The sequence below is a fragment of the Coregonus lavaretus genome (genome assembly GCF_964263955.1).
Source record: "Coregonus lavaretus genome assembly, contig: HAP1_SCAFFOLD_233, whole genome shotgun sequence".
NCBI classification, from domain to species: Eukaryota; Metazoa; Chordata; class Actinopteri; order Salmoniformes; family Salmonidae; genus Coregonus; species Coregonus lavaretus.
The window spans coordinates 66,664-90,000 of NW_028166362.1; the positions used below are offsets into that span (position 1 = coordinate 66,664).

A 23,337-nucleotide genomic window follows, 5' to 3' on the forward strand; every position below is an offset into this window, starting at 1 on the left:
GCCCGGATCTCAATCCCATTGAGCACGTCTGGGACCTGTTGGATCGGAGGGTGAGGGCTAGGGCCATTCCCCCCAGAAATGTCTGGGAACTTGCAGGTGCCTTGGTGGAAGACTGGGGTAACATCTCACAGCAAGAACTGGCAAATCTGGTGCAGTCCATGAGGAGGAGATGCACTGCAGTACTTAATGCAGCTGGTGGCCACACCAGATACTGACTGTTACTTTTGATTTTGATCCCCCTTTTGTTCAGGGACACATTTTTCAATTTCTGTGGAACTTGTTCAGTTTATGTCTCAGTTGTTGAATCTTGTTATGTTCACACAAATATTTACATATGTTAAGTTTGCTAAAAACAAACGCAGTTGACAGTGAGAGGACGTTTCTTTTTTTGCTGAGTATATAATAGCGGTTTGTTAGTGATATGCAGATGGAGGTCTATACCTCAGCTATAGCCTACATATCCTAGATGACCAGCCTAAACCTGTTCAGATCAGTTCCCATAACGTTACAGGCCTACCAGTAGCAGGACAGAGCATGTAGCCTAGGCATGACATGTTTCACATCTCCAACAGAGACCATCAGGTTGGTCAGCATGATAAGTGATCATATATCAAACCTACTCTGACCATTGAATGTCTGTAAACGACCTAACTTTCTAATATAATAGTTCTATGTAGCCTAGACTTACCAGAGTCTGCCCGTCTTTCCTTCAAATCAACACATTTACCCTAATTTTAATGTTGCCGAGAAATGTGTCCCACAGTTTCAACAGCCATTTTGTAAGTGCGTAGGCTACACACTTACTTTTAATTTCATATGAGGAAACTGGTGCGGCCGCCTGTTTTCTTGCAGATGAAGTAGCCTCTCATAGGGAACTCATTCAACCAGCCTAAACAACAGTAAATAAAATATGTCAAATGGTCAAGAAACAATGGTGTAAAGAGAATCCTGTCCTCCTAATATAGCCATGTACATTAAATACAGGTATATTGCTACAGATGTAGGATCTTAATTTGAGCCCGCTTGCTACAGCAGGAAAATAATCCTGAAGCAACTCGACATATGAAATATTATGTGGATTATAATAAATTGACATTTTTCAAAAGGGAAAGGTGGAAAAATTTAAATTACAAACTTCAGAAGCCTTTTTAACCCTCAAATACACAACAAGTTTTAGTTCTCCTGCAACAGGCTGATTAAATTAAGATCCTACATCTGTACAGAGCTTGTCTTTATCTAAACCAAGGCAGTTTGCATTATTAGCAATGACGTTGCAACTGTCAGCTGCTGTAAACCTATGTGATTGGATGTTATAGACCCCCATCTGAACAATTTCTTTCCCCATGCTGTTGCCCTCACCAACTGGCCATCTGGTCCATAGAGACTAAAGGACTATACACTCTATGCTGCACACCACATCAAGCCATCTCTGAACTGTACACCACCATCTGGTCCATAGAGACTAAAGGACTATACACTCTATGCTGCTCACCACATCAAGCCATCTCTGAACTGTACACTAAATAACTGCACAGTACTGCATTTGCATTATTTTTATCTCTCTTAGATATACAGTTGAAGTCGGAAGTTTACATACACCTTAGCCAAATACATTTAAACTCAGTTTTTCACAATTCCTGACATTTAATCCTAGTAAAAAATTCACTGTCTTAGGTCAGGCACAGCCTTCCTCTGTGACTAGACAGCCTGACAGCCTGCAATAATAAAATCCTATTAAAATCACACTGCTATATGTTTGTTCAACATTTTCAGATACATCAGAGTCCTGAAACCTGGAATATCTATTCATATATGTATATACAGTGAAGTCGGAAGTTTACATACACCTTAGCCAAATACATTTAAACTCAGTTTATCACAATTACTGACATTTAATCCTTGTAGAAATTCCCTGTCTTAGGTCAGTTAGGATCACCACTTTATTTTAAGAATGTGAAATGTCATAATAATAGTAGAGAATGATTTATTTCAGCTTTTATTTCTTTCATCACATTCCCAGTGGGTCAGAAGTTTACATACACTTAATTAGTATTTGGTAGCATTGCCTTTAAATTGTTTAACTTGGGTCAAACGTTTCGGGTAGCCTTCCACAAGCTTCCCACAATAAGTTGGGTGAATTTTGGCCCATTCCTCCTGACAGAGCTGGTGTAACTGAGTCAGGTTTGTAGGCCTCCTTGCTCGCAAACGCTTTTTCAGTTCTGCCCACAAATGTTCTATAGGATTGAGGTCAGGGCTTTGTGATGGCCACTCCAATACCTTGACTTTGTTGTCCTTAAGCCATTTCGCAACAACTTTGGAAGTATGCTTGGGGTCATTGTCCATTTGGAAGACCCATTTGCGACCAAGCTTTAACTTCATGACTAATGCCTTGAGTTGTTGCTTCAATATATCCACACAATTTTCCTTCCTCATGATGCCATCTATTTTGTGAAGTGCACCAGTCCCTCCTGCAGCAAAGCACCCCCACAGCATGATGCTGCCACCCCCGTGCTTCACGGTTGGGATGGTGTTTCCTCGGCTTGCAAGCCACCCCATTTTTCCTCCAAACATAACGATGGTCATTATGGCCAAACAGTTCTATTTTTGTTTCATCAGACCAGAGGACATTTCTCCAAAAAGTATGATCTTTGTCCCCATGTGCAGTTGCAAACCGAAGTCTTGCTTTTCTATGGCGGTTTTGGAGCAGTGGCTTCTTCCTTCCTGAGCGGCCTTTCAGTTTATGTCGATATAGGACTCGTTTTCCTGTGGATATAGATTTTTTGTACCTGTTTCCTCCAGCATCCTCACAAGGTCCTTTGCTGTTGTTCTGGGATTGATTTTCACTTTTCGCACCAAAGTACGTTCATCTCTAGGAGACAGAACGTGTCTCCTTCCTGAGCAGTATGACGGCTCGTGGTCCCATGGTGTTTATACTTGCGTACTATTGTTTGTACAGATGAACGTGGTACCTTCAGGCATTTGGAAATTGCTCACAAGGATGAACCAGACTTGTGGAGGTCTACAATAATTTTCGGAGGTCTTGGCTGATTTTCATTTTTCCATTATGTCAAGCAAAGAGGCACTGAGTTTGAAGGTAGGCCTTGAAATACATCCACAGGTACACCTCCAATAGACTCAAATTATCAGAAGCTTCTAAAGCCATGACATCATTTTCTGGAATTTTCCAAGCTGTTTAAAGGCACAGTCAACTTAGTGTATGTAAACTTCTGACCCACTGGAATTGTGATACAGTGAATTATAAGTGAAATAATCTGTCTGTAAACAATTGTTGGAAAAATTACTTGTGTCATGCACAAAGTAGATGTCCTAACCGACTTGCCAAACTAACAAGAAATTTGTGGAGTGGTTGAAAAACACGTTTTAATGACTCCAACCTAAGTTTATGTAAACTTCCGACTTCAACTGTATGTATGTTTAAATGTACTTGGTGAATAAAAGTGATTTATTAATTTGCTAAAGTTGAGTCTCTAGATTCCCTTGCTGCGCTGGGGAAATAATGAAATGGTTGTCATGGTGATTTAAACTGGGACTGGTTATCTCCCAACTCTGAGGCCATGTCATTTATTATATTTCACCCAATTGATAAAGGAAGCTAGAAGGCTGAACCCAGAAGACAACTCTAAATCAACACTTACTGATATTATCCTCAAATCCTTTCACTCATATTATTGTGTCTCTGTGTTCAACAGGTAGTCTATGACATCAGCAGTGTATCAAACAGGGCAGGGAAGAGAACCCAGGTCGCTGGTGAGAAAGGCAAACACCCTACGCATCGCACCAATAGGTTTAACCCACATGATGGGAATTGGAATGTGGCTCACACTGCCCCCTCCGACCAGGAAGTCGACTACTCACACGTCCGGGCCGTGCGTTCTGATGGCCTCACAGCCGCCATTCCACTACTGACACCAATGTAGCAAACAGCAGGGCAGGGAAGCAAACCAGGGTTGCTCGTGTGGAAGGCAATCACCCTACGCATCGCTCCATTGGCACCAATAGGGTTACAGTCACCCTACGCATCGCTCCATTGGCACCAATAGGGTTACAGTCACCCTACGCATCGCTCCATTGGCACCAATAGGGTTACTTGGTTGGAATTGTTACCAATGTTCCCTCTAAGCTGCGTCCGTGCGCAGGCTCACAGCTCCCCCTGAACTGCCACACAGAAGAAATATCAGCGTGCACAGAGAAGCACGAGATTTCTAGAGATTTCACCGTTAGTTATCACTATCAACGTTTCCCTTTACTGTGGAAATTGTGATCCTATCAACGCAATATTAGCCACTCAAAAGTTTGGACACGCCTACTCATTCAAGGGTTTTTCTTTATTTTTACTATTTTCTACATTGTAGAACTATGTAGAAACTATGAAATAACACATATGGAATTATGTAGTAACCAAAAAAGAGAAACGACAGTCCATCATTACTTTAAGATATGAAGGTCAGTGAATCCGGAAAATGTCAAGAACTTTTAAAGTTTCTTCAAGTGCAGTCGCAAAAATGATCACGCGCTATGATGAAACTGGCTCTCATGAGGACCGCCACAGGAATGGAAGACCCAGAGTTACCTCTGCTGCAGAGGATAAGTTCATTAGAGTTACCAGCCTCAGAAATTGCAGCCCAAATAAATGCTTCACAGAGTTCAAGTAACAGACATATCTCAGCATCAACTGTTCAGAGGAGACTGCATGAATCAGGCCTTCATGGTTGAATTGCTGCAAAGAAACCACTACTAAAGGACACCAATAAGAGGAAGAGACTTGCTTTGGCCAAGAAACATGAGCAATGGACATTAGACCGGTGGAAATCTGTCCTTTGGTCTGATGGGTCCAAATGTGAGATTTTTGGTTCCAACCGCCGTGTTTTTGTGAGACGCAGAGTAGGTGAACGGATGATCTCTGCATGTGTAGTTCCCACCGTGAAGCATGGAGGAGGAGGTGTGATGGTGTGGGGGTGCTTTGCTGGTGACTCTGTCTGTGAATTATTTAGAATTCAAGGCACACTTAACCAGCATGGCTACCACAGCATTCTGCAGCGATACTCCATCCCATCTGTGTAAGGGCTATTTGACCAAGAAGGAGAGGGATTGAGTGCTGCATCAGGTGACCTGGCCTCCACAATCACCCGACCTCAACCCAATTGAGATGGTTTGGGATGAGTTGGAACGCAGAGTGAAGGAAAAGCAGCCAACAAGTGCTCAGCATATGTGGGAACTCTTTCAAGACTGTTGGAAAGCATTCCAGGTGAAGCTGGTTGAGAGAATGCCAAGAGTGTGCAAAGCTGTCATCAAGGCAAGAAGAATCTAAAATCTAAAATATATTTTGATTTGTTTAACACCTTTTTCGTTACTACATGATTCCATATGTAGAAAATAGTAAAAAATTAAGAAAAACCCTTGAATGAGTAGGTGTGTCCAAACAGTTGACTGGTAGTTTATATGCAAATAGACCATTGCTATATATGGATTTGTTCCATTCACTTTGAACTGGACTGTTTTTACAGCATCAGCGGTCGTGAGTCGATGCGCTTGTTTTGAGATCAAAGCGAGAGCTACATGTAGTGACGTGTGGACATTTGTTCATTTCCTTTGATAGTTAGTGAGTTATTATCCCAGTTATAGATCATGTGTTCATATCCTTTGATAGTTAGTGAGTTATTATCCCAGTTATAGATCATGTGTTCATATCCTTTGATAGTTAGTGGGTTATTATCCCAGTTATAGATCATTTGTAGTCAGCAATAGGAGAGTGATTGCTTCCTACAACAGCACAAAACCTGTACATTTCTAGACATATTTGAAAAGCAAGTCAGGTAAAGAGCTTTTTTTTGTCTTAAAGGGGCAGTGTTGTATTTTGAGACATGCTTGAATAAACTAAGTAGCCAATAGGCAGAGGGTAGCATAATTTGTCTGATTCTCTGTAATAATGGTATGGGAATAATGATGCATTTTATTTAGTAAAGTGGTTTCTTGCATCAAACACAACAACATTTTCAGTCACCTCCTCCTTGTGTGAAGGACAAGTAGATAAACAGGTTAATGTCAAGCTCTGCAAGTTTTTTTTCAAATGTCTCATGGAATGTAGGCTTACATTGAACACCACACATTGGCTGCTACTGTAGGCTGAATGACAGAACAGCTATTTCCATGTTAAATGTTATTGGATGCCTTTTTTACATTATGATCAAATAGCCTACTTGGTCTCTGTTAAAACTGTAACTTAAAGTGGGTACAGCCTCAGTGTTCACAGTAAACTCACGCCGGAAGTTGCACAGATCGCTACACTATAGTAGAGCTATGATATAATTACATTTATCATACGAAATGTGAAATGTAGAACTAGGATGAATGAATATTGATATATTGAATTCATAGGAGGTTGGTGGCACCTTAATTGGGGAGGACGGGCTTGTGGTAATGGCTGGAGTGGAATAGGTGGAATGGTATCATTAATATTAGCCGTCCTCCCCTCAGCAACCTCCACTGATTGAATTTGACTTGCCCACATCCAGTTAGCGCCATTTTGTATGATTAAACTGTCAAGTCATTATATATTTTCCGTTCTGCTGAGAGCACCTTCCTGATGATGTCACGCCCTGACTCAGGGGACTCGTATATGTTGAGTCAGGGTGTGTATGTTCTATGTGGTGTATTTCTATGTTGGTGTTCTAGTATGTCTATTTCTATGTTGGCCGGTGTGGTTCCCAATCAGAGGCAGCTGTCGCTCGTTGTCTCTGATTGGGGACCATACTTAGGCAGCCTATTGGCACTAGTGGGTTGTGGGATCTTGTTCCGTGTGAGGTATGTTGTTTATCTACCTTGGACTTCATGTTTCGTTTCATTTGTTATTTTGTTGTGGTGTTTGTTCAGTATAAATAAACATGTATGCATATCACGCTGCGCCTTGGTCCGTCCCGTCTATAAACGAACGTGACAGAATATCCCACCAAACGAGGACCAAGCAGCGTGTCCAGGAGCAGACAACCTGGACATGGGAGGAGATCCTGGAAGGAAAGGGTTCCTGGACATGGGAGGCGCCAAGCCAGTGGTGCACGTCGCCAGCCCAGCCCGTTCCTGCCCCTCGCACCAAGCCAGTGGTGCGTGTCGCCAGCCCGGCCCGTTCCTGCCCCTCGCAAAAAGCCAGTGGTGCGCGTTGCCAGCCCGGTCCGGCCTGTTCCTGTCCCTCGCACCAAGCCAGTGGTGCGCGTCGCCAGCCCGGTCCGGCCTGTTCCTGTCCCTCACACCAAGCCAGTGGTGCGCGTCGCCAGCCCGGTCCGGCCTGTTCCTGTCCCTCGCACCAAGCCAGTGATGAGCGTCGCCAGCCCGGTCCGGCCTGTTCCTGCTCCTCGCACCAAGCCAGTGGTGCGTGTGTCCAGTCCGGCACGGCCCGTGCCTGTCCCACCGGTGCCTGGTCCGGCAATGGTCAGCTGCTCCACTCCGGAGCCAGAGCAATCCGCTCCACCGGTGCCTGGTCCGGCACCGGTCAGCTGCTCCACACCGGAGCCAGAGCAATCCGCTCCACCGGTGCCTGATCCAGCTCCGGTTAGCTGCTCCACTCCGGAGCCAGAGCAATCCGCTCCACCGGGGTCTAGTCCAGCTCCGGTCAGCGGATCCACTCCGGAGCCAGAGCAATCCGCTCCACCGGGGTCCAGTCCAGCTCCAGTCAGTGGCTCCACTCCGGAGGCAGAGCAGTCCGCTCCACCGGTGCCTGATCCAGCTCCGGTCAGCGGCTCCACTCCGGAGCCAGAGCAGTTCGATCCACCGTCGTCGGGTCCAGCTCCAGACCCAGACGTCAGCCCCTCTCCAGGTTCGGGGTCTCCCACACCAGGGTCCAGACAGGGCTTGGTACTTCGTGGGAGGAAGGAGAGGGGAAGCAGCGCGCCGAGGTCCAGACCAGACCAGGGGCACAACAGGAAGGCGGAGAGTAAGTGGTGGTCACGCCCGGAGCCGGATCCGCCTCCGAGGCGGAATGCCCACCCGGCCCCTACACTGTTATGTTTATGTGGCGCGGTCGGAGTCCGCACCTTTGGGGGGGGGGGGGGGGGTGTTACTGTCACGCCCTGACTCAGGGGACTCGTATATGTTGAGTCAGGGTGTGTAGTTTCTATGTTGTGTATTTCTATGTTGTAGTTCTAGCATGTCTAGATCTATGTTGGCCGGTGTGGTTCCCAATCAGAGGCAGCTGTCGCTCGTTGTCTCTGATTTGGGACCATACTTAGGCAGCCTATTGGCACTAGTGGGTTGTGGGATCTTGTTCCGTGTGAGGTATGTTGTTTGTCTACCTTGGACTTCACGTTTCGTTTCATTTGTTATTTTGTCGTGGTGTTTGTTCAGTATAAATAAACATGTATGCATATCACGCTGCGCCTTGGTCCGTCCCGTCTATAAACGAACGTGACAGGTGACTAGCACTCTGTACATTCCTATGGATGAGGCCTGAGCTGGAATGTGAAGCTAACAGAAGCTACCTAGCTTTAGAAAACCAGTATATCTAGCTTGCATCATAGTACACCCCTCAGGCTAAGTTCAGGTTTCAGCATGAGGCAGACATCAACAGCCGAGTTGTAGGCTACTACCTGGGTCATATTCATTAGTTTACACCGCAGCCAACAGTATTGCAACAATTCATAAACTGTTTGCTCCAAACGCTGTACAAGGTGACCTAAACAGTTTCCGTTGCCAAACGTTTCGCTACGGTGGGCACTAATGAACACACACAACCTGTTTTGAGGAAGTGTAAATTGTTAGTCTTTCCACAGTATTTATTTGTCTCTCTTTCACACAACATACCCTGTGGAACACAGTCTACAGGCCTATGATACAGTAGGAGATCACCCTGGGGAACACAGTCTATAGGTCTATGATACAGTAGGAGATCACCCTGGGGAACACAGTCTATAGGCCTATGATACAGTAGGAGATCACCCTGGGGAACACAGTCTATAGGTCTATGATAAAGTAGGAGATCACCCTAGGGAACACAGTCTATAGGTCTATGATACAGTAGGAGATCACCCTGGGGAACACAGTCTATAGGTCTATGATACAGTAGGAGATCACCCTGGGGAACACAGTCTATAGGTCTATGATACAGTAGGAGATCACCCTGGGGAACACAGTCTATAGGTCTATGATACAGTAGGAGATCACCCTGGGGAACACAGTCTATAGGTCTATGATACAGTAGGAGATCACCCTGGGGAACACAGTCTATAGGTGTACGATACAGTAGGAGATAACCGTGGGAACACAGGTGGGCACGGAACGAATTCACCCCCAGCATCGAATTTACTTCAATTACATTTTAAGGAGAGTAGGCCATTTATAACACTCTGTCTACAAAAAATATAAACTATATGAATACACATAACAATATCATCAACTATATTAATACACATAACAATATCATCAACTATATGAATACACATAACAATATCATCAACTATATTAATACACATATCAATATCATCAACTATATTAATACACATAACAATATCATCAACTATATGAATACACATAACAATATCATCAACTATATTAATACACATAACAATATCATCAACTATATGAATACACATAACAATATCATCAACTATATTAATACACATACCAATATCATCAACTATATTATTACACATAACAATATCATCAACTATATGAATACACATAACAATATCATCAACTATATTAATACACATAACAATATCATCAACTATATTAATACACATAACAATATCATCAACTATATTAATACACATAACAATATCATCAACTATATGAATACACATAACAATATCATCAACTATATGAATACACATAACAATATCATCAACTATATTAATACACATAACAATATCATCAACTATATGAATACACATAACAATATCATCAACTATATGAATACACATAACAATATAATCAACTATATTAATACACATAACAATATCATCAACTATATTAATATCATAACAATCGTCGTCTTACCTTTTATATGTCTCTCAATAGAAGTAGAGTCTGGAATGATCATTCGGTGGTGGAAAGTTCCTTTAGTTTGTTCTGCTCATTTCCATATCAGGTTCTACCTGTTCTCTCTCCCACTCCCTGTCTCTTTATAGCTCTTACAATGTGCCTTGGCATACATTCTACAAGTGTCTGGAACTCCAAATGTAGTTCTGATTTAGTGTTCCAAATGAAAACAATTTGATTAAACTGGTTAATATGGTTAAAATACATTAAGACTGAGTAATGCTGTGATTGTTTTTATTATTTTGTATTGAAATGTTTGACTTTATTTTCCTTTCAATATAGGAACAATTTGTGAAATGATAGCCTTCTGTAAATATGGACAAAAGTCTATGGATTAATTTGATGGTATGTGTCTTGCAACATTATGTAAAATTACAGGTTGAGAAACACTGCATCTTCCTAGGTGCATATGTGAGAAGGAACGCAAACTGTCTCCCTATGTGTGTGTCATCCTTAAACATCAAGTGTTTGTGGTTCATTAAAATGTTTATTGTCAAGGTAAAAAAAAAAGAAAAAAAAAATTGTCTGGAACTCTATTGGAGGGATGTGACATCATTCTTCCACAAGAAATTCCATAATTTAGTGTTTTGTTGATGGTTGTCTTCAATTGGGTTGAGACCTGGTGACTGAGACGGCCATGGCATATTGTGAAACATCAGCAAGTTCAGCAGTCTTCATCACTGAAGCTCCTGCCAAACGTGCCCCAACAATCACCAATCGTTAAGCTCTTCCCGAGCAGGGTCACAGTCTCTCCTGGTTGCAGCTCCTCTCTCCCCAGGGGTAGCAACTCCTCTCTCCCCAGGGGTAACAGCTCCTCTCTCCCCAGGGGTAGCAGCTCCTCTCTCCCCAGGGGTAACAGCTCCTCTCTCCCCAGGGGTAACAGCTCCTCTCTCCCCAGGGGTAACAGCTCCTCTCTCCCCAGGGGTAGCAGCTCCTCTCTCCCCAGTGGTAGTAGCTCCTCTCTCCCCAGGGGTAACAGCTCCTCTCTCCCCAGGGGTATCAGCTCCTCTCTCCCCAGGGGTAACAGCTCCTCTCTCCCCAGGGGTAGCAGCTCCTCTCTCCCCAGGTGTAACAGCTCCTCTCTCCCCAGGGGTAGCAGCTCCTCTCTCCCCTAGGATGTGAAGACATCGGTGGCTTAGCCCACAGCCAGTAGGAGGGTCCGGGAAGGAATTTCAACAGCTAAATCCATGAATACATCACCAGTGTATTGCCAAAAACCACTCAAGAACTTCAAATATAGACTCTGACCTGTCCAATGAGCCAAACTGATTAAATAATCCCACAGTACCTAAACTCTCTCTCTCTCTCTCTCTCTCTCTCTCTCTCTCTCTCTCTCTCTCTCTCTCTCTCTCTCTCTCTCTCTCTCTCTCTCTTCTCTCTCTCTCTCTCTCTCTCACACACACAGTGCAGTAATTAGAATCCCTATATCAGCTTTTAGTGATAGTCTACTGTGTGTTCTCCCCTCCTCCGTCTCTCTCCATCACTTTCTCTGTGTCGTCTATTGATGTCATTCATCTTGTCTGGTGTCTCTCTCCATCATATCCTATTCTTCTGTTGCTGTCTCTGTGTCTTGTCTGGTGTCTCTCTCCATCATATCCTATTCTTCTGTTGCTGTCTCTATGTCTTGTCTGGTGTCTCTCTCCATCATATCCTATTCTTCTGTTGCTGTCTCTGTGTCTTGTCTGGTGTCTCTCTCCATCATATCCTATTCTTCTGTTGCTGTCTCTGTGTCTTGTCTGGTGTCTCTCTCCATCAAATCCCATTATTCTGTTGCTGTCTCTGTGTCTTGTCTGGTGTCTCTCTCCATCATATCCTATTCTTCTGTTGCTGTCTCTGTGTCTTGTCTGGTGTCTCTCTCCATCATATCCTATTCTTCTGTTGCTGTCTCTGTGTCTTGTCTGGTGTCTCTCTCCATCATATCCTATTATTCTGTTGCTGTCTCTGTGTCTTGTCTGGTGTCTCTCTCCATCATATCCTATTCTTCTGTTGCTGTCTCTGTGTCTTGTCTGGTGTCTCTCTCCATCATATCATATTCTTCTGTTGCTGTCTCTGTGTCTTGTCTGGTGTCTCTCTCCATCATATCCTATTCTTCTGTTGCTGTCTCTGTGTCTTGTCTGGTGTCTCTCTCCATCATATCATATTCTTCTGTTGCTGTCTCTGTGTCTTGTCTGATTCTCTCTTTAGTTTTGCAATCCAAATTTGGAGCTATTGGAATTGTAACATGTTGTCCCATGTACATGGTGTAATTTACTGATGGTCCCTAACTAGCCCCATAGGGATATCCAAATTCAACCCACATTTACCACAGGCATCACGATTGGGTCGGGTGCAGTTGCATTCTGAATTGATTATTACTTGGTGTGGGCATGTGGGCAACCTTTATTTACGTTGTGAACAGTCACAACCACAAGTCTCACTAAACTCAGTTTTGGAAAAGACTGAATATGTGACCAAAATTATCTAATATTTTTCCGCGGAATTGTGCCATGTTTATTCTGGTGATAACTGGATCACTGGCTGTCTCATGGAGTGTGTGAGGGTGAGTGTCATGGTCGGGATGGCCTGAACTCAGAGCCTGATAGAATACCAAGGAAAACCGTAGTAACTGCAGTAGAACATGGTGGAACAAAGCCAGATGGCAGTAACTTCACTTACTGCTGTTTCCTTGGTTTTTACTGGGATTTTGTAGTTGCATCAAATTTGACCCTCCATTTTCTCTGAAACAGAAGATAATTGAACCAGGACACTTTGTCACAAGATATAACAGATACTATGAAGCCTGATTTAGGTCTGAACTCATCTTTGACCAAATGTGTAGCAGCAGTTTGCAATTGTACGGCGAATAGCTGTGCACATAATCCTAATACCTCTTCATGGACTACATTTGAACACTTAAACATTGTCTTCTTTTAGGGCGGGACCTGGTATGGTGTGGTCACATTGCCTAGCGGTTAGAACGTTGGGCCAGTAACTGAAAGGTCGCTGGTTTGAATACCTGAGCCGTCAATGTGAAAATCTGTTGATGTGCCTTAAGCAAGGCACTTAACACTAACTTGCTTCATGGGTGCAGTACTACTATGGCTGACCCTGTAACACAACACATTTCACTGCACCTATCTGGTGTATCTGACAATAAAAACATATATATTTTTTGCAATTCCAACAGTTAATTTAACAATGCTGGTTATAACTCTTGTTGACGTTGATCCAAGGACACCTTCACTTGCATTACCCTCTTACTGCAGAAAAATATTCTCATGAAATCATGTGACTTATAGTTAGAGAGAACGATTCCTGTAAACGCACACTGCTACAAGCAGGAAACAAGGTATGGACAAACCAGAAATGTGACATTTCTGTTTGATAGAAACCCTGAATGATGAATGTGTGATCTATCTTGTCATATTTTTGGCCAACCACATTGGAACATTCTAATCTTTAAGGACATGAAGTATGGAGTCATTGTTTTCAGGAAGGTGTCTCCATGGTGATAGGAGGGACAGGAGGCAGACTAAAGGGCAAGGGAAGCCGCCTGAACTACTGCCCTACAAAGGCAAAGAGCAGTCTACGCAAATGTCCGTGCATATCAACCATAACCACTGATCTGACCTATGACCCCTAAAATGCTGATACTGAACTCTGCCTTTGTATGACCTTAAACAAGTATATGGGTAATGCAACGGCAAAGTGCAGCATCAAGAAACCTAAATATGTTGATCCAACTTTCTTGTTGTTTATCTGTTTGATGGAAACTGTTTGATAGTTGTTACTACCTTCCAACTGTATTTAATGGTGTTATGTAGTCGTGTTTTCATGTTTTCAATGTTGTATTATAGTAGGCCTAAGGTTATTTCATCATGGAGAATGTTTATAGTTAAGAAATACTTGACATTGTATGACTATCATTATAATGCTGTTTTACCATTATTTACTCTCTCTCTCTCACACACACACACTCACAGACACACACACACACACACACACACATACCCCCCCCCCCCACACACACACACTCACTGTGCTGTGCAGTAATTAGAATCTATAGAGCAGCTTTAAGTGATACAGTCTACTGTCTGCTCTCCCCTCCTCTGCCTCTCTCCATTACTTTCTCTGTCTTCTGTTGCTGTCTCTCTTGTCTCCCCCCTTCTGTTGCTGTCTCTCTTGTCTCCCCTCTTCTGTTGCTGTCTCTCTTGTATGCCCTCTTCTGTTGCTGTCTCTCTTGTCTCCCCTCTTCTGTTGCTGTCTCTCTTGTCTGCCCTCTTCTGTTGTTGTCTCTCTTGTCTCCCCCCTTCTGTTGCTGTCTCTCTTGTCTCCCCTCTTCTGTTGCTGTCTCTCTTGTCTCCCCTCTTCTGTTGCTGTCTCTCTTGTCTCCCCTCTTCTGTTGCTGTCTCTCTTGTCTGCCCTCTTCTGTTGCTGTCTCTCTTGTCTCCCCTCTTCTGTTGCTGTCTCTCTTGTCTCCCCTCTTCTGTTGCTGTCTCTCTTGTCTGCCCTCTTCTGTTGCTGTCTCTCTTGTCTCCCCTCTTATGTTGCTGTCTCTCTTGTCTTCCCTCTTCTGTTGCTGTCTCTCTTGTCTCCCCTCTTCTGTTGCTGTCTCTCTTGTCTGCCCTCTTCTGTTGCTGTCTCTCTTGTCTCCCCTCTTCTGTTGCTGTCTCTCTTGTCTCCCCTCTTCTGTTGCTGTCTCTCTTGTCTCCCCTCTTCTGTTGCTGTCTCTCTTGTCTCCCCCCTTCTGTTGCTGTCTCTCTTGTCTCCCCTCTTCTGTTGCTGTCTCTCTTGTCTGGCCTCTTCTGTTGTTGTCTCTTGTCTTCCCTCTTCTGTTGCTGTCTCTCTTGTCTGCCCTCTTCTGTTGCTGTCTCTCTTGTCTGCCCTCTTCTGTTGCTGTCTATCTTGTCTCTCCCCTTCTGTTGCTGTCTCTCTTGTATGCCCTCTTCTGCTCAACCAACCTTGGTTCTCTCTCCATCTGCCCTCTTCTGTCACTTTCTCTGTGTCTTGTCTGTTGTTGTCTATGTCTTGTCTGTTGCTGTCTGTGTTCTGTCTGTTGCTGTCTGTAAATTGACTTTTGCTGTCTGTGTCTTGTCTGTTGCAGTCTGTGTCTTTTCTGTTGCTGTCTCAGGTTCCAGTTTGTTACTGTCTCCTGTGTCTATTTTCTTCTGTTATGGCCTGTTCTGTCTCTCTCCATCATATCCTATTCTTCTGTTGCTGTCCCTGTGTCTTGTCTGGTGTCTCTCTCCATCATATCCTATTCTTCTGTTGCTGTCCCTGTGTCTTGTCTGGTGTCTCTCTCCATCATATCCTATTCTTCTGTTGCTGTCTCTGTGTCTTGTCTGGTGTCTCTCTCCATCATATCCTATTCTTCTGTTGCTGTCTCTGTGTCTTGTCTGGTCTCTCTCTCCATCAACAGAAATATTGGTGAGGGTTAGGCCTACTCCAATACAACATTGAAAACATACACAAAAAAAATGTATGCACGCATGACTGTAAGTCGCTTTGGATAAAAGCGTCTGCTAAATGGCATATTATATTATTATTATTATTAATATTATTATAAAACATGAAAACACGACTACATAACACCATTAAATACAGTTGGAATATAGTTAAACTCTCAAACTGTTTCCATCAAACAGAAAAACAACAAGAAAGCTGGATAAACACATTTAGATTTCTACATACTGCACTTTGCTTTTGCATGACCCATATAGCTGTTTATGGTCATAAAAAGGCAGAGTGTAGTATCAGCATTTAAGGAGTCATAGGTCAGATCAGTGGTCATGGTTGATATGATTGGACAAAAAACCCAACTTTAAAGCCATTTGTTCTCAGATTCACTGTTTGCGTAGACTGCTCTTTGCCTTTGTAGGGCAGTAGTTCAGGTGGCTTCCCTTGCCCTTAGTCTGCCTCCTGTCCCTCCTATCGCCATGGAGACACCTTCCTGAAAACAATATAATTATAATAATTAGTTATTTAGCAGACGCTCTTATCCAGAGCGACTTACAGGAGCAATTAGGGTTAAGCAATGACTCCATACTTTGCTGAAACCTGTTCTGCCAGTTCATGTCCTTAAAGATGAATGTTGGAATGTTCCAATGTGATTACCCCAAAACGATGCCAAGATAGATCACGCATCCATAACTTGTTTCCTGCTTGTAGCAGGCCGCGTTCACAGGAATCCTTTTCTCTAACTATAGATCATATGATTTCATGAGAATATTTTTCTGGAGTGAGAGTTTAATGCAAGTCAAGGTGTCCTTGGATGAACTGTTGTAATAAATAAATAAAATATTTTTAAATGTATTGTCACAGACACTGGATAGATGCAGTGAAATGTGTTGTTTTACAGGGTCATAGTAGTACGGCGCCCTCTGGAGCAAATCAGGTGTAAGTGCCTTGCTTAAGGGCACAGACAGATATTTACCTTGATGGCTCAGGTATTCGAACCAGCAACCTTTCAGTTACTGGCCCCACTAGGTAATCTTACCATACCAGTTCACACCCTAACAGAAGACACTGTTCAAGTGTTCAAATGTAGTCCGTGAAGAGGTATTAGGATTATGTACACAGCTATTCTGCCGTACAATTGCAAACTGCTGCTACACATTTGGTCAAAGATGAGTTCAGACCTAAATCAGGCTTCATAGTATCTGTTATATCTTGTGACAAAGTGTCCTGGTTCAATTATCTTCTGTTTCAGAGAAAATGGAGGGTCAAATTTGATGCAACTACAAAATCCCAGTAAAAACCAAGGAAACAGCAGTAAGTGAGGTTACTGCCATCTGGCTTTGTTCCACCATGTTCTACTGCAGTTACTACGGTTTTCCTTGGTATTCTATCAGGCTCTGAGTTAAGGCCATCCCGACCATGACACTCACCCTCACACACTCCATGAGACAGCCAGTGATCCAGTTATCACCAGAATAAACACGGCACAATCACGCAGAAACAGTATGGTTTAACTGGCATTGAAATGCAAAATACCCAGATAATGGTAAGAAAGATAGCAAACAAAATATTGAAACGCTCGCTAACATAAAGAAAAGGACAGCATTGATAGTAATACAAAGTCACATAAGTATAAACATTCTCCGTGATTAAATAGTTCTTACCTTATGGATAAAAATAGCTTGAGGGTTGCTACAATACAACATTCAAAACATGAAAACACAGCTACACAACACCATTAAAAACCACAAGAAAGCTGGATAAACACATTTAGATTTTTTAGATACTGCACTTTGCTTTTGCATGACCCATACAGCTGTTTAAGGTCAAACAAAGGCAGAGTGCAGTATCAGCATTTAAGGGGTCATAGGTCAGATCAGTGGTCATAATAAGATGATACATCAGTGCATTACACTTATCTACCGACAACATATTCGGCTGGACAGCAAAAACAACTTTAAAGCCTTTTTTGTCTTCAGTTGGACTGTTTTCTAGTTGATGCTCTTTGCCTTTGTAGGGCCGTTTATTCAAGCAGTCAACGAACAACAACTCTTAATGCGATCACGGGGAAAACACTTTTGAGGCAGTTTTGACCTTTGTTATAAAAAGAGGGGGATCCAAGCTTTCCATTGATAACACATTTATTTCTATACTCCTACAATTGTGCTAATGCATTGTTTTAAAAATGCAGTTACAACCGGAGTATCAAGCATGGCTTAGGATCATTCACAACAGAGCTCTTAAAGGGGCAACAGCATCTTAAAACCGGAGTATCAAGCATGGTTTAGGATCATTCACAACAGAGCTCTTAAAGGGGCAACGGCATCTTAAAAGGGCAATTGCACACTTTGTAATAGAAACCCCCCCAACAACAATTCTGAGTGAATAATAATATGCTGCATCCACTATGCTGCATCCGTTGGGCTACAGGTGATCATGCTTATTGCTAATAGCACATCTGATAATAGATCATGAATACAGGATATATGGTTCAATATGTTAAAATCATTTAACATCATCTTTACCAATATCTTATTGGGCTCATTCATGGAGGTGTAAATGATATTTTAGATGGTGTCAGCATCATTGTATTTCCATTCATTCTGGAGTAGAACGGCCTTTTTCTTGTCACCAGAACTGAGCTTCTTAGAACTGAGCTTCTCAAGAAGTTTCCCCAGGAGGACCCTGGGAACCCTGAGCAAGGGGACTGGAATTGGTCACATTTGCAGTTTTAATACATTTACAGAAATGATCCTCTTTTCCTAAAAGCATGACGGTCATGACTTGTTTACATGAAAGGGGAGATTAATTTAGCACAAGACAATCAATCAGAGGTCAACATAAGGATTTCTTTTGTTGTTGCTTTAACCCCTGAGATTTACCTGTTCTACGAGTATGAATGGTCTGAGGCAGGCGTTAGATTACAAGCGTTTTCAAGTGTAACGTTAATAACGATGGTTTTGGGGAACTGCTCAGAGATTTAACGGTGCTCCTACAAAGGTTCTAACGATGAACTTGGCCTTAAGATGCTTTTGGAAAACCGGATCCTGGATGAGACCATCTGCTAAATGACTAAAATGTCAAATGTAAGGTTTTAAATACAAATATCATATTACTGTCTATATTTTTAGAAAACATTTTTCAACATTGATTTCACAAATATAATATTTGTAAAGTTCTTTATTAGAAATATAGTTATTTTTACATTTCACTGTGTAAAACCTAGCAGTACTACTTATTTCTCTGAGAGTGAGGCAGTTATATACTATTACTGTGTAAAACCAAGTAGTACTACTTATTTCTCTGAGAGTGAGGCAGATATGTAGCATTAGGCAAAAAAACATGATTAATTGTCTATCTGAAATGAAAGCATCAAGTGATAGATTTTAAACAAATACATGTCTGTCATTGAACAACCCCACACCATGATTAGATAGTGAAAAAACACACCAACTCTTTCATAATTTCTTTAAACAATAAAGGCTAATTTACCAAAACTTCTGAAAAGTGATATATAGCGTTTTGGAATGAAACTCTTCTCATGTTTCCCCATCTGAGCTCAGAGTAGATGAGAGACTGAGGGGCAGTTTCCCAGACAGAGTTTAATTGAAGTCAGGACCAGGTAAATTCTACTGAAGTATCTCCACAATATCCCCACACGTCTTATTACCTGTTCTGTCTGTGTCCCGTATACTCCCTCTCCGGCGTTCCAGGTCACCAGTCTGCTCATTATTACGCACACCTGTCACCATCGTTACGCCCCCTGCGACCAATCAGACTCACCTGGACTCCATCACCTTCCTGATTACCTCCCCTATATCAGTCACTACCTTTGGTTCCTTCCCCAGGCGTTATTGATTCTGTTTCAGTGTTTCATGTCTGTACGCTACTCCTCTTTCTTGTTTTGTTCTATGTATTATTAAATTCACTTCCTGTACTTGCATCCTGACTCCCAGCGTTCACGTTGCAGTCTGGCTGTAGCAGGCTGCCTAGTAAATTAAATGTCTTTGGCCCCATTACACTAAAACATGGAGGCACAATGTTGTCCTCATCCATGTCATTTACAAGAACAAAATATTCAAACTGTTCTGTATATGAGCTCCACTGCTCAATACTTTCATCAAACTGTCCAATGTTTCCAACAATTCCAGCCATTTTTCATTTCTCAATAGGCTCCTGATTGTCACTCACTTCAGTATTGTCCTCAACCAAGGCAATATTCTCCTCAGTCACGTGATCTTCATTCACTTCACTCACGTTTCCTCCTAAGTTCGCTCATTTAGCAGATTTAATTAAAAGGTTTGTCTTCACAGTTGAATAAATGTCCTTTCCTTTAATCACTGTATATTCCTCCTTTTTAATCACGTTGTTTTCCCGCTCCGATGTCCGTCTCCAGTCCTTTTCTGCCGTCCATGACGATGATAACTCCAGTGGTGGAAAAAGTACCCAATTGTCATACTTGGTAAAAGAGAAGTTATGTCAGACTGGGGTATGCGGCGGTGAAGTCACAGAGGATCAAGATGATCAAGACTTTACTTCAAGTAAACACGCACAAAACAAAAGTCTCCACAACACTGGAGGAGTAACACGCGCTGTGCGTAAAAGGCGAACTAGAAATGCCGAACATCAGACAGGACAAAATGACAATAACACACAAAGGCCAAACGTAAAACAAGGGAACTTATATGTTACACAATCAACACAAAATAAGTAACAGGTGTACAAACTAGACAACACAAGACAAACACAGAAACATCGATCGGCAGTAGCTAGTACTCCGGGGACGACGAACGCCAAAGCCTGCCCGAGCAAGGAGGAGGAGCAGCCTCGGCGGAATCCGTGACAGTCCGTCTCGAGTCCTTTTCTGCCGTCCATGACGATGTTAACTCCAGTGGTGGAAAAAGTACCCAATTGTCATTCATACTTGAGTAAAAGTAAAGATACCTTAACAGAAAATGACTCAACTAAAAGTGAAAGTCACCCAGTAAAATACTACTTGAGTAAAAGTCTAAAAGTATTTGGTTTTATATATAATTAAGTATCAAAAGTAAATGTAATTGCTAAAATATACTTAAGTATCAAAAGTAAAAGTACAAGTATAAATCATTTCAAATTCCTTACATAAAGCAAACCAGATGAATTTCTTGTTTTTAAAATATACGTTCAGCCAGAGGCACACTCCAACACTCAGACAATTTACAAACAAAGCATTTGTGTTTAGTGAGTCTGCCAGATCAGAGGCAGTAGGGATGTTCTCTTGATAAGGGCCTGAATTGGACCATTTTCTGTCCTGCTAAGCATTCAAAATGTAACGAGTACTTTTGGGTGTCAGGGAAAAGGTATGGAGTAAAAAGTACATTATTTTCTTTAGGAATGTAGTGAAGTAAAAGTAAAAGTAGTCAAAAATATGATTAGTAAAGTCAAGTACATATACCCCCAAAAAACTACTTAAGTAGTACTTTAAAGTATTTTTACTTAAGTACTTTAAACCACTGGTTAACTCTCTTTCTTAGCTAGCTCGACTATGCACTTGCCTCTGCTAGCAATACACTGTGCTAACATTAGCCTAGACTGTACCACAGAAAATAACAGTTTTAAACAGTTGTAAAAACCCACTTCTTCCAGACAGAATAGTTCCTGTAGATTCAAACTTACTCATCACGAATCTGTTGTTATGTCTCGTGGGTTTCATAACCACGTCTGTATAACAATTCAATAATGATGAGACAGGAGACAGGAATCAGTTCAACCATTTATCTGGAACGTGATCATCTCAACACATAAAAACCCCCATGATGCTCTGCAGCACAACCCCAATATACAACAAATATATAAGTAAATGGACACAAAACAAAACTCATAGAGGAATATAAATGTTCATTTCTAGAAAGTAGGGCCATGGGATAGGGTCAGAAAGGTCAGTATGTTTGATAACTGGTTACAGAGGTGACATAACAAGCATAAGGTCCATTATAACACAGTGAAGTAGAGGTGGGAGCTAAAAGCAGACATGGACAGTGAGACGGTGTGAGGAGGTCAGGGGTGAAACACTAGATCAGGACAGGTAGAAATGGCAGGGCTGGAAATAGACACAGAGACACATTCTGATCATGGCTCAGACCTGACCTGAGACACCCAAACAGAAGATGCCATAGCAAAGTCCTGTCCATTAGGTTATATGGGATTTCCTTTCATCAAAATCCTACAAATAGAAATGTGTGTGTGTGTCCAGTGTGTGTGTGTGTGTCCTGTGTGTGTGTGTCCATTGTGTGTGTGTGTGTCCAGTGTGTGTGTGTGTGTCCAGTGTGTGTGTGTGTGTCCATTGTGTGTGTGTGTGTCCAGTGTGTGTATGTGTGTTCAGTGTGTGTGTCCAGTGTGTGTGTGTCCAGTTTGTGTGTGTCCAGTATATATGTGTGTGTGTGTGTGTGTGAATCCAACGTGTGTGTTTGTGTGTGTGTCCAGTGTGTGTGTCCAGTGTGTGTGTGTGTGTGTGTCCAGTGTGTGTGTGTGTGTGGATGTGTGTCCAGTGTGTGTGTGTGTGTGTGTCCATTCTGTGTGTGTGAGTCCAGTGTGTGTATGTGTTCAGTGTGTGTGTGTCTAGTGTGTGTGTGTGTGTGTCCAGTGTGTGTGTCCAGTGTGTGTGTCCAGTGTGTGTGTTCAGTGTGTGTGTGTTCAGTGTGTGTATATGTGTCCTGTGTGTGTGTGTCCAGTGTGTGTATGTGTTCAGTGTGTGTATTAGTTCAATGTGTGTGTGTTTGTCTAGTGTATGTATGTGTGTGTGTGTCCAGTGTGTGTGTGTGTGTTCAGTGTGTGTCTAGTGTATGTAAGTGTGTGTGTGTCCAGTGTGTGTGTGTCCAGTGTGTGTGTATGTGTTCAGTGTCTGTGTGTGTGTCTAGTGTATGTATGTGTGTTTAGTGTGTGGGTGTCCAGTGTGTGTGTGTGTGTTCAGTGTGTGTGTGTTCAGTGTGTGTGTGTCCAGTGTGTGTATGTGTGTGTGTTTGTCCTGCATGTGTGTGTCCTGTGTGTGTGTGTGTGCAGTGTGTGTGTGTGTGTCCAGTGTGTGTGTGTCCAGTGTGTGTATGTGTGTGTGTGTGTGTGCAGTGTACGTGTGTGTGTGTCCAGTGTGTCCAGTGTGTGTGTGTTTGTGTGTGTCCAGTGTGTGTGTGTGTGTGTGTGTGTGTGTGTGTGTGTCCAGTGTGTGTGTCCAGTGTGTGTGTGTGTATCCAGTGTGTGTGTGTGTGTGTGTGTGTCCAGTGTGTGTATGTGTATCCAGTGTGTGTGTGTGTGTGTGTGTCCAGTGTGTGTCCAGTGTGTGTCCAGTGTGTCAGTGTGTGTGTGTCCAGTGTGTGTGTGTGTGTCCAGTGTGTGTGTGTGTGTCCAGTGTGTGTGTGTGTCCTGTGTGTGTGTCAGTGTGTGTATGTGTGTTCTGTCCAGTGTGTGTGTGTGTGTCAGTGTTACCATGGTTATTATTTACAGAGACACTGAGGAGTCATCATGAACCCTAAACCCTGGATAGAGGGGCTCAGTGAATGTGGAGTGGAATGTGTTCAGGTGGGTCAGTGTGTCAGAGGAGACTCTGTAGAAGGACAGAGTGCCGGCTGGCCAGTCCAGATACACTCCTACTCTGTGGGAGCTGGAGGAGGGGACGTCTATGGTAGTGGACTTATTATTGTGCCAGGCAGAGTAACTGTTGTCAGAGCAGAGCAGACTCCAGGACTTGTCATTGTATCCAATCAGACAGTCATTACCCCTTCCTCTCCTGCTGATTCCTTTATATGCCACTCCTATAACAGCCCCTTCCCCACTCCACTCTACCTCCCAGTAACAGCGCCCAGTCAGACCCTCTCTACACAG

At 42.8% G+C, this 23,337-nt stretch overlaps 1 protein-coding gene across 1 annotated transcript in view; it reads right to left on the reverse strand.

The window, feature by feature from the left end:
* Window positions 1-4,136: 4,136 nt before the first annotated feature.
* LOC311114817 (NLR family CARD domain-containing protein 3-like) overlaps window positions 4,137-23,337 on the reverse strand; it is a gene marked incomplete at its 3' end in the record, with an annotated part of 25,628 nt that continues 6,427 nt past the window's right edge. Inside the window, exon 3 of the mRNA XM_084190052.1 lies at window positions 4,137-4,176. Coding sequence (XP_084046178.1) covers window positions 4,137-4,176 — 40 coding nt within the window. The remainder of the gene's footprint in view (window positions 4,177-23,337) is intronic.